At 39.7% G+C, this 12,567-nt stretch overlaps 1 protein-coding gene across 4 annotated transcripts in view; it reads left to right on the forward strand.

Annotated features, from left to right (window-relative positions):
* Positions 1 to 12,567, forward strand: part of cep192 (centrosomal protein 192) — a 142,468-nt gene that overhangs the window by 112,011 nt on the left and 17,890 nt on the right. For all 4 annotated transcript variants that reach the window (XM_067978190.1, XM_067978197.1, XM_067978187.1 and 1 more), the window contains 4 exons: positions 1,502 to 1,700; positions 4,132 to 4,211; positions 7,372 to 7,467; positions 12,051 to 12,170. In XM_067978190.1, coding sequence (XP_067834291.1) covers positions 1,502 to 1,700; positions 4,132 to 4,211; positions 7,372 to 7,467; positions 12,051 to 12,170 — 495 coding nt within the window. The remainder of the gene's footprint in view (positions 1 to 1,501; positions 1,701 to 4,131; positions 4,212 to 7,371; positions 7,468 to 12,050; positions 12,171 to 12,567) is intronic.

A 12,567-nucleotide genomic window follows, 5' to 3' on the forward strand; every position in this document is an offset into this window, starting at 1 on the left:
CCATTGTTTCCTGCTTTGACCCTCCTTGTTGCACTATTATTGGTAAATTCTCTGTCCCTTCCTGCCACACTCTGCATATCTTTATCCAAGTCACTACACTGTTCTATTGTCTTAACTTTTCTCATTAGATTTCTAAATGTTCCCTCACCTGACACCGCCCCCCCCCCCCCCTTTTTAGTTTACAGCCCTAGTTATTCGATTCGCCAGGACGCTAGTCCCAGCCCGGTGTAAGTGGAGCCCATCCCATCGGAACAGCTCTCTCTTTGCCCAGTACTGGCGCCAGTGCCCCATGAATCGAAACCCCTTCCTCCCACACCACTCTTTTGAACCACACATTTAACTCTTTTATCTGTTTGCCCCTATGCCAATTTGCAAGTGGCTCAGGTAGTAATCCAGGGATTACCACCTTTGAGGTTTTGCTTATTAATTTAGACTGTAGCTCCTCAAACTGTCTCAGCAGAACCTCATACCTCATTCTTAGTTCTACCTATGTCGTTGGTTCCTACGTGGACCACGACAACTGGATCCTACCCCTCATGCTTCAAGTTCTTTTCCAGCCGCGAGGCGACGCCCTTAACCCTGGCAGTGGGCAGGCAACACAGCCTTCGGGCCTCTCGATTGCGGCCTTGGTCAGTTGGCCCATCCTCCCTGCAGTCCTTGCTCTCATCCATACAGGTAGAAAGTACCTCGTACCTGTTGGACAAGGTCAAGGGCTGAGGCTCCTCCATCACTAGATCATAGGTCCCCTTACCTGCCTGACTCGCAGTCACACTGTCCTCACCCTGAACGCTGAACAAATCTAAACTACAACCTAATCTAAGGGGTGTGACTGCCTCCTGCTGGTCCAGGTAACACTCCCTCCTCCCTGATGCAGCACAATGTCTGCAGCTTGGACTCCAGCTCAACAATACTGAGAACATAGAATGCTTTACCACAAGTGAAGTGGTATTTGAGGCAGAGGCTATAACATTTTTAAAAATTAGACAAGTATTTGAAAAAGATAAATATATTTTAAAAAACGGGCAATGACAAAGGAAATTGGATTAGATAGCTCCAGTTGAAGAGAGAACACTGGCAAAATAAAGAACGTTAGAATCTGTGAAATCATTCTTCATAATTGCAAAAATGCATTGGTTTTCAATGGTGTTAAAAAATTGAGACAGTTTGGTACCGATAATAAATGGCATCCTCCTGTGATATAATATCCAGCACTAGATTGCTTATTGTGCAGCAGATACACATTTAGTTTAGATGAAGTCTCTTTGTCTTAGTGGTATTTTTAAAAGGCTGAAACTTCTGTATTTTCCAAACTTTAGGGTGGTCATTGTCATCTGTATTATCAGTACCAAACTGTCTCAATTATTTAACACCATTGAAAACCAATGCATTTTTGCAATTATGAAGAATGATTTCACAGATTCTAACGTTTTTTATTTCAGTATTATCTGCTATACAGTAGTCATTGCATATAATTGTGACAATGTTTTTCTTTCCTGTTCAGTTAATTAAAGTGCAAATCCAAGAAGATGTTATAATGGACACTTCTGCAGCTGTATTAAGCCCAACAACAGTGCTAGACGTGGAACCTTGGACACCTAACCTTCATCTGTCAAAGCCTCCATTAAAGCCTCCTGCTACCAAACTACAAATAAAGAACAGAACTGTACATTTTCCCTCAACGTCAGCTGGGTTAAGTTCAGGTACAAATTGAGAATCTTATTAACTACGTAGAGGCTGTATGCTGTTTCCTCTTTTCATGCACTGAAGATAATTGGAAGACTGCACACTATTCCATCACCTGATCTTCCATAATTGATCTTGTCGGTTAACCATTTTGTTGCTTCGATTAGAAATATCCACATCGAAATGGATAAATTGTCTAGAGATTCTTTTTTTGTCTGTCTGAGACTTTTCTCCATTCTCAAAAGTTCTTGCCTAAACTCTGAATAGAGATATGTAAATATACAGGAGGTATGAATGATATTAAGAAAACCTCCAGTGCACTAAATCACCCTTGATGGCACTAATCCATAGTTTTTTTTTCTATAAAAGATGTTAACCTTACTTTTTTTAATCTGAATTTATTTATTTCTATGCAAGCTGTTTCTTAAAATATGATTAATAATTAGATACTTGAATGTTTTGATTGGTACCTGCTCTACTGCTACACTTGTGTAGGGATACAGATGTTCCAGTGATTCGTAAACCTGAACAATAGTCAGTCAAAGAAAGTCATACATACACGGGAATTTGTTAATCCAAAGTGATTATTTAATGATTAAAACAATTCACACAAGCAAAACATACAGCCTTACAACCAAGGGTTTCAGTATCAAGGCAGAAGAGTGATCAGCTCTCAAGTAGCTCTTGAAGTTTCTTCTTGTTGAACGTCCTTCCTTTAGGCAGGCTGTGCTAGGCACCCCTGACGGCAATAAAGAAGCTGTCCCATCCTTATGATTTTTGCCAGTTGGGGTGTGAGTAAAAGTTAAGTCCCATTTTGGCCACTCACCCACTGTTGCATTAATGATGGACGGTTGACCGGGCCACTCAAAACCTTGTGAACCCAGGTGCAGCCTTTTCGCCGTGTGAAACCTGCTGTAGCTTCTTGTCCGTGTGAACCCTGGTACAGTAGTTTTAGTTGTCTTTCACAAAGATTTCTAACTGTCTCAGCACTGTTTTTCCAAGTCAGTTGTTTTGAGAAAAGCATATTCAAAGCATCTGCACTTATTGCTTTCGATCTTATCAGTTGTTGAAAACCGAAGCTTCTCGAAGTTTCTGCACGTTGCTGCCTTTGCAATTTTAAATTTATAATGTACAAAGAGGCAAAGTTAACCCTTTCCTTCATATGGTTTGCATTTGAGTACTCTATGTAAACAGCAAAATTGCTTCAATAATCTACCAATTGCAACCGTTATGAAATGCTTCTTCTGAAGAAGTGGTGCAGAACCTTGTTGGGGGAAACTGCAACTTATCCCTCAGCAGGTTTGCTTCCTGTCAAATGAGCATAGGGTTAGGGAATTTAATTAAATATGATTTACCTTTCCAGCTGAATGGAGGCAACAACCAATTGGGGAGGAGGAAAAAGAAAGAACGAACTTCCATTAATATGGCGCCATTCACAACCTCTGGATGTCCTGAAGTGCTTTACAGCCAATAAAGTACTTTTGAAATGTAGTGGCTGTTGTAATGTAGGAAGTACAACTGCCAATTTATGTTGAGTAAGATCCCATTAACAGCAATAAGAGAAATGACCAGATGACCTGTTTTAGGTGTTTGTTACCTCTAGACTTGATTATTCCAATACTCTCCTGGCTGGCCTCCCAACTTCCACCCTCCATAAACTTGAGTTCATCCAAAACTCTGCTGCCAGTATCCTAACTCGCGCCAAGGCCGATTTACCCGTCACTCCTATGCTTGCTGACCAACATTGACTCCTAGTCCAGCAAAACCTTGATTTAAAAAAAAAAATTCTTAGCCTTGTTTTCAAATCCCTCCAGGGCCTCAACCCTCCTTATCTCTGTAACCTTCTCCAGCCCTACAGCCCTCCCAGATCTCTCTGCTCCTCCAATTCCTGTGCATCCCTGATTTTAATCGCTCCACCATTGGTGGCTGTGCCTTCAGCTGCCCTAGGCCCTAAACTCTGGAATTCTCTCCCTAAACACCTCCACCCCTCCTCTTTTTAAGATGCTCCTTAAAACCTAATATCTCTTTATGTGGCTCAGTGTCAAATTTTGTTTGATAACGCTCCTGTGATGTGCCTTGGGAAATTTTACTTAGTTAAAAGCGCTATATAAATGCACGTTGTTGTTGTTATGTTGGTTGAAGGATAAATGTTGGCCAGGACACCGGGACACCTCCCCTGCTATTCTTCAAATGGTGGCATGGGATCCTTAACATACGGGCAGACAGGGCCTCAGTTTAACGATACATTTGACAGCGCTGCGCTCCCTCAGTGCTAACCTAAATTATGTCAAGTCTCTGAAGTGGGGTTTGAACCCACAACCTTCTGATTCAGAGAGGTGAGAGAGCTACCACTGAGCCAAGGCTGACATGCAAAAGTGGAAGATGTTAGTCTTTATGCAAATCTTGGTTTTAAAATTACAAACAATACTTTTGCTAATCTCAACACAGAATCATTTTTGGAAATTGAAAATGATGGAGAAGAAAACGTGAAATGGTTTTTATCGTCATTTGCACCTCCATATGTAAAGGTGAGCTGCCGCAATAATGGTTTATCAGACAAAATTTTTTAAAAATAAGCTTTACTGATTTGCCAGGTCTTTTAATTTGTAGGTATTAAAACAAAATGTTCATTTCTATAATGCTTAAATAGTTTAAATTAGCATTGTCTCCATTAAGATTGCTAAAGCTTTAGTGATTTAAAGGACAATTGCTAACCAATTGCATAGCCTGTATAAATTATTCTGTAAATCTTAAACTGCATGCTCGGTTTTCTGTGTCATCTATTCCTCGCCACAAGTTGCTGGCCAATTTGCACATTAGTAATGGGTGCGTTGTTCACACCCCGTTATCTTTTCAACAAATTCTGGCCCCGTCACCTTCAAATTCTTCCATGGACTTGCCCCACATTTACTCTACCATCTCCTCCAGTCTCATATTACCATCCACCAACTTTCATCTGACTCTGGCCTCATGCATCCTTCATTCCTTTGCCCCTCCCTTGACAACAGTCTTCAGCTGTCTGGGTCATACTGTCTGAATTCCCCCTCTAAACCTGTCTGCCTGCCTTCCCCTTTTAAAAAAAAACCTCCTCAGTACTCATCTCTTCGACCAAGCTTTTGGTTACTCTGGCTCACCTTTGGTTTTCTGCTTCCCCCATCTGTGAAGTACATGTTGCTGATAGTGTTAAATTCTTTGAATACTAGTAAAGCAATATTTATTTAAACTTGTTTCAGCATCACCTTCTAATTTCCTCTCTCTTACTCTTCTTCTGGAAGAATGTGAAAGTGTTCTTTTTTTAAAATTCATTTTTAAAATTCTCATCTTTTAGGCTTTTTTCCATATCTAATGGCTCAGAATTTGCTGCCAAAATAATGGTGAGGTTAATGATGCCCACAGTTATTTATGCGCAGATCACACAGCAACTTCAGGCGAGGGCAGATGCGCAGTTAAACACGAAAATCCAGAAGTTTCTGTCTGAGATGTGCCGCTCCACCGTTAGCTTCGCGAAAACGGCATCTCGCTGCCTGACTCACCGTTCAAATGCATTGAACAATGTGAAGTTCCTGTGCTTGCCCGGTAGACACGAACTAAACTCGTCACAGAAAGTTGGGGCTTGTCCATTTCAGTCTAAGTACCCTTTTTAACAATGTGATAAGTATTAATTACTGCCAAACAACCTTTCTGGCACTGAAAATTAACTGTTACATGTGTGGAGTCTCAGTCCTTCAGCTTTTAATTGTTGGAGATTTAAAAGAAAATTAATTTTTTTGTCTTTTTTTTTCTCTCCCTCTTTATCCAATCTTTCTTTCCCTCTATTTCTCTTTTTGTACCTAATTTAACATTGAATTCACTATTCTAACTTACACTTCCTGCGCTGTTCATTTCACAATTCTTCAGTCTGATTGGTTAAGGAGATGCACAGTTGCTTGCCCTGTTCACACAAATCCCAGATGCCCTGTAGAGGGCATTTTCATCTCTCACTTCCAGTACAAGATCTCATGGAAATTAAATGAGTAAGTCTAACTAACTAACTAACGGCATGTGCCATTCATTGACTGGCTACAGCAAATTCTGGGCCAATGTCTTTAAAAATAAAACTTGTTTCTGCAAATTCCTAAACTCTTTCTATAATTCAATCTTTGTAGATCTTGTACATTTTGTTTTTATGGCCATCTTCATCCATCTTGGAGACTACTTATTTAGTTTACACTTGTTTATCTTGAATTTTCAACATTGAAGTTTTAAAAGTGTTCCATTTATCCTCTCCTGAGATAGCCTTCAGTGATATTTACCAATTAATTTTCCTTTGTTCATCTCTCATTCTTTTGAAGTTTGTCTTTGTCCTGATCCTTCTAGACAATCCGAAATTTAATCATGTTGGGTCACTTGTCCTCAGAGGCTCTATTACTATTATAAAATGGATGTCATGCCGGTCACTTGAAATAATAGGTCTAGATCTGAATCAATGTTAGTGGGTTCTGTAACACAATTGTTCAGAAAGCGAAAACCACCCTGTACCCAGTTCACTAGTTCTGATTCTGTTAGTCACCTACATTTGTACGTTTCCAGTTTATAATTGATTGAAGTTATCCATTATTACATGCTGTCCATACGCTAATCTTTTTATCTCCTCATATATCATTCTTGTACACAAGTGGTGTATACAGTTCCTGTTTGGATGGTAGCCTGTTTAATTATTTGTAGTGGATTACCTTGAAGTTAAGTATAAAATATTTCAATGTTTTGGGTGCTAATATTGAGTGACTTAGATAAAGATCGTCTTAAGGGTGATGTAACTATTCATTTTTGTTTGTTTAAGAAAAAGTTCTTTTGATCGCTAACTTTTTCAAAGAAATAGTTTGAAGAAATATCTTTTTTAAAAGTCCAATAAATAAAATATATAAAAGAATTTACTTACTCCTCTCATTTCTTCTCCTTTCTCTGTTTGATTATTTTCTATATACTAATGGATCTTCATTTGGAGTTGAGTATACCGAGTCAGAGGTGCATGTTTTATAATGACTAATAAATATTTGTTACATTCTCTAACCCCTAAAGCGTGGCTGGTAGATGTAGAGATCTTATTAATTTAGTTTTATGAAGAATGTAAGAGAAACTTTTCAAGTCTGTGCTCCTATTTTTATCTTAATGGTTGCTACATTATTAGTTTTATGTGAATGTTGGTGACCGTATTTGATGTGTTTTCTCTGCATTATTTTCTCCGGTGAAGTCTGAGTGTGCTCCCAACACCACTCAACTGAGATTAGTTAACTCTGCACAGATGAGATACCTGGAACCTTGCTAGTCTGTATGGCTCAGTATTGCACTATATTCACCCACCAAGCCATTGGGGGACTGCCCAAATATAGTGTACAAGTATCTGGGAGTGCCACTGATACCACATCTTTATTAGCGCTATTGCCACACTTTTTTTATCTGTTCTATTTGTATCCGTATTCTGCCTTTTTAAATATACTTAAGCTCAAGGGGGAGAGAAGAATATCCACTTCTAATGGGATGATGTGTGGCTGTTACTTCTCCATACTGTAGTAGCATATGTGTGATGGTGTAAATAGAGCGTTGTATTTTCATGTCTTGCTGCTATTGACTTCTGTAGTAAAAATAAAATTATGACCTGTTAAATAAAGGAATTTGATAAATATAATGAAAACTCTCTTTATACAACAGTGGGTGGATGAGAGTGGGGACGTTTACAGAGCAACCTATACAGCCTTTAGATGCTCTAGAGTGTCTGGAACACTGCAGGCATACAGTAAAGAGAAGGTAAGAACCCATTTTTGTACAACTTTTTTTCTGAATACTTGCATTTGGTAAAATTATGCTATATTGGAGTGAATAAACTTAAAATATAAAGTTTTTTTTTTAAAAAAGAAATCTTCTCTCCCTGCATATTTTGGGGGAAACTAAAAATCTTTCACCTCATAGGAGAGGTCAGTTATAGGAGCATAAGTGGCAACCCCATGGAGAATGCAATGATCAGTATGCAGAGAAAATTCTAGATGCTAAATGGGAGGTGTCCGAGTAACAAAAATTCAGTACCTTGCCCCTCCTACTGCTGCCTCCTCAACTTCTCGGCAGTGAGCTGTAATTTCTACTGGAGGAATAAAATTACAGTTGCATATAGTCTTGTCATAGCTAGTCTTTCTAGCTTCCCAAAGTCCTTTGCCAAAATTATGAGCTTTTCTTGGAACAGTTAAATGATGTGCAAACCTTTTGCACTGCTTGTTACAGTAATCAAGAAAGTTCTGTTCACCACTTTAGGACTTTGCTGCACCTTATTTTGTAATTCCCCTAAAATGTGCAATCACAAATGATCTTGGAGTTTGGGTATTGAAGTCATTCATCCAGAAAAGAGTTCCAGACTGTTAAATGCACACTCCTAATCCAGATTGTACAACTGGGGACGAGCTTACAACAGTCAACCTCAATATTGGGATCATGGAGTCTGACAGGAATTACCAGAGGCTTTATGTTGGGGATGCGTGTTATCAGGGCAAAATGCAGCAGTTTGGCTTAACGTAGGGATCGAAAGTGTTCCTCAAGTGCCCCTTATGTGCAGATGATTGGCTGATTTTTCCAATCCACATGTTTTTTTTTAGCAGATTAGGTAGTGTAACTGCTCACTCACTCTACACATATATTTGCTATCATTTAATCTTCAGAGGAACTCTGTGATAGCCAATCTATAAGATAGCTACCCAAATTATAACTAAAATTTTTTCCAAAAACAAAATACTATGGATGTCGGAAATCTGAAATATGTTTTTCCAAGCCTTACTAGTTTGATCTGTTGCTCTGGGTAAGCACTTTTGAATAGTGATGCTCCTTGCAGGCCTGAACCGCCACTAGTTTCTGCACTATTTTAGTATACTATTTGTGGTGGTTGAAGGAATTGAGAAAAATACTGAATTACTTACAAGTAGATATAATCTTATTCTTTGAAAGATGTTCAACATCCACAGACAACACTTGCTCCCTATATGCTATTCATTTCTTTTTCTGATCTGTGGGCTGTGTGGACCTGCTTATTTTTTGTTTCACGGCAGTCGCTGTTTTTACAGCGCTTGTGCTACCTCGTCCAGTCTGTAATATTAAGTCCACGTTTTATTTGTTTTTTTTTAAATCACTGGGTTAATTTTTGATAAATGTGTCACTTAGCAATAAAAATCTAAACAGGAACTTAAAATCTGAAATGTTTTCTCATCAGTTGGTAAGTGTAGGAGGGAATGGACACTATACTTGCCTGAGTGGGGTTCATCTTATGTCAAGCATACTCCACCATCAATGTCTTGTATGATCCACCATCAATGTCTTGTATGATTCAGCAAATGAGCTGCTCTCTCGGTTCAAAGACAAGCAATGTCATAACTGTTTGTGAAGATAACATGATATTTAGTCTCCATATAAATGTTTGGCCCATAGAACATCATCTGAGCTGCATACTGCTGCAATTTATTGTTGTGACTCCTTCACCTACAAATGGGGAAGTGAGAGAAAATGCTATAATGCTTGACATTCTCAGGAATGCCATGTAATTTTTATTTTTCCTCCATCCAAGCTTATATATATGAACAAAAAAAGGCCCAGTTACCACTCTCGACTTTCAATCACACCATCATCAGAGTCACCCACCAGTAACATCCCGGGGTGGGGTGGGGGGGTGGCGGGGATCACCATTGACCAGAAGCTTACCTGGAACAGCCATATCAACAACGTGGCTACAAGGACAGGGAAGAAGCTACGATCTCTGCAATAAGTAGCTCAGCTATTGACTCCTCAAAGCCTCTCCACTATTTACAAGGCTTAAGTCAGGAGTGTGATGGAATATTTGCCACTCGTCTGGATCTGCAACAATACTCAAAGCATGGCATCATCGGGAAAGAGCAGTCTGCTTGACTGTTGCTCCTGTCAATGAACTCAATACCTATCCCTCCACCACCATTGCATTGTGACTGCAGAATGTGCTATCTGCAGGATCCACTGCAACAACTCACTATGCTTATTTCCATAGCACCTCCCTGCCATGTGACCTCTTCCATCAAAAACAACAAAAGCAGCAAGATCATGAACACCATTGTTTGCAAGTCGCACACTATCCTGATTTGGATATACAACACACATCATCGCTTCATCGTGGGTAAAAATCCTGCAATTCCCTGCCCAACATCAGAGCACCATCAGAATAAATAATGCAGTGCTGCATGCTGAAGGCTCATCTCCAGCCACTACCTTCTCGGGGCAATAGGAGAATAAAGATGTACTTTTACCAGCGTCCTTCACATCCTGAGTAGAATAAATATACACTGAATTTGCATCTCTAGATTCAGGAACTGTCCCTCTAGATTGGAAAATTGCACATGTCACTCTGCTTTTTAAGAAAGGAGAGAGAGGGAAACCGGGGAATTATAGACTAGTTAGCCTAACATCTGTTGTGGGGAAAATGCTGGAGTCTATAATTAAGGATAGGGTGACTGAACACCTCGAGAATTTTCAGTTAATCAGAGAGAGCCAGCATGGATTTGTGAAAGGTAGGTCGTGCCTGACCAACCTGATTGAATTTTTTGAAGAGGTGACTAAAGTAGTGGACAGGGGAATGTCAATGGATGTTATTTATATGGACTTCCAGAAGGCATTTGATAAGGTCCCACATAAGAGACTGTTAGCCAAGATAGAAGCCCATGGAATCGAGGGAAAAGTACAGACTTGGTTAGGAAGTTGGCTGAGCGAAAGGCAACAGAGAGTAGGGATAATGGGTAGGTACTCACATTGGCAGGATGTGACTAGTGGAGTCCCGCAGGGATCTATCTTGGGGCCTCAATTATTCACAATATTTATTAACGACTTAGATGAAGGCATAGAAAGTCTTGTATTTAAGTTTGCCGATGACACAAAGATTGGTGGCACTGTAAGCAGTGTAGATGAAAACAAAATTACAAAGCGATATTGATAGATTAGGTGAATTGGCAAAACTGTGGCAGATGGAATTCAATGTAGACAAATGTGAGGTCATCCACTTTGGATCAAAAAAGGATAGAACGGGGTACTTTCTAAATGGTAAAAAGTTAAAAACAGTGGATGTCCAAAGGGACTTGGGGGTTCAGGTACATAGATCATTGACGTGTCATGAACAGGTGCAGAAAATAATCAATAAGGCTAATGGAATGCTGGCCTTTATATCTAGAGGACTAGAGTACAAGGGGGCTGAAGTTATGCTGCAGCGATACAAAACCCTGGTTAGACCGCACCTGGAGTACTGTGAGCAGTTCTGGGCACCGCACCTTCGGAAGGACATATTGGCCTTGGAAGGAGTGCAGCGTAGGTTTACTAGAATGATACCCGTACTTCAAGGGTTAAGTTACGAGGAGAGATTACACAAATTGGGGTTGTATTCTCCAGAGTTTCAAAGGTTAAGGGGTGATCTGATGGAAGTTTATAAGATATTAAGGGGAACAGATGGGGTGGATAGAGAGAAACTATTTCCGCTGGTTGGGGATTTTAGGAGTAGGGGGCACAGTCTAAAGATTAGAGCCAGACATTTCAGGAGCGAGATTAGAAAACATTTCTTCACACGCAGGGTGGTAGAAGTTTGGAACTCTCTTCCGCAAACGGCAATTAATACTAGCTCAATTGCTAAATTTAAATCTGAGATAGATAGCTTTTTGGCAACCAAAGGTATTAAGGGATATGGGCCAAAGGCAGTTATATGGAGTTAGATCACAGATCAGCCATGATCTTATCAAATGGTGGAGCAGGCACGAGGGGCTGAATAGCCTACTCCTGTTCCTATGTTCTTCTGTCAGCAACAGTTCTGCAGAATTTATTTTTCTGCTTGTTGTTCTGATAGAAGTCCTACTCTGACCACAGCAGCAGCAGAGACCAACTTTAAAAGTTCAACATCATGCTTTTAGCACTCCACTATCAGCAATCCACCAGTATTGCTTGTTGTCTTTCCACACTCTAAAGACACCATAGCCCATTGCATTGCAGTGCTTGTTCCAAATTCCCCGAGTAGGCTTGTTGCGAATGGTTAACAATGTTAAGAATTATTTAGGAAGAAAGGATGGTGCCTCAAGAATTGTACCTATGTAACTCCCATCAGAGAATGGAAACTTTGTGTAGTGTCCATGATTTTCCCTCTAAAAAATTTTCAGATTGTACAAATGGGATAGGCCATAGAGGATGATTCTACAGTCATAGAACATAGAGGGTCTAATTGGATTTTTTTCTAAAATTATGAAATGCTGCAGAATGAGTTCAGCAGCACTTGAAACCCAAGCATGCAGAAATATTAATTAGTGTTGACCATGCATACTCTAATGGAAACAACCTCTTATGATCCCTTGTAGTTGCCAATTGTCTTTATGCCTCGAGATAAGGGAGCCTATTCTCAGTTCTGGGATCTGGAATGCCGTGTGGCTGCAGAGCCACATATGAAGCACAAGATTCAGTTTCAACTTCGTGGAGAGGTAAGTGCAAACTATAGATTTAGCTGCTTCATATACAGACTTAATTTACCTTTTTAAAAACTGAAGCAACTGTGTGGTTCAGTCATTGCAGCACTATATTTCTTGAACCAATGTTTACATTTCTACTTTTTGAGTGAGAGCATGATGAGTATGGGTTAGATGAGTGGGCAGTTATGTGGAACATGCAGGTTAACAAAGATAAATGTGAAGTACATTCTGGGGAAAAGAACAGAGAATGAAAATATAAGCTATGAGGTAAAATTCTCAGTGGAGTGGAGAGCAGAGACCATGGGAGCCGGATACATGGATCTTTAAAAGCAAGATTGCAGGCAGAAGGTCCATAAAAAGGATAAATGGATTTCTAGGTTTTATAAATTGGGCACTGAATACCAAAAAA

Source organism: Heptranchias perlo, chromosome 3 (genome assembly GCF_035084215.1).
Source record: "Heptranchias perlo isolate sHepPer1 chromosome 3, sHepPer1.hap1, whole genome shotgun sequence".
NCBI classification, from domain to species: domain Eukaryota; kingdom Metazoa; phylum Chordata; class Chondrichthyes; order Hexanchiformes; family Hexanchidae; genus Heptranchias; species Heptranchias perlo.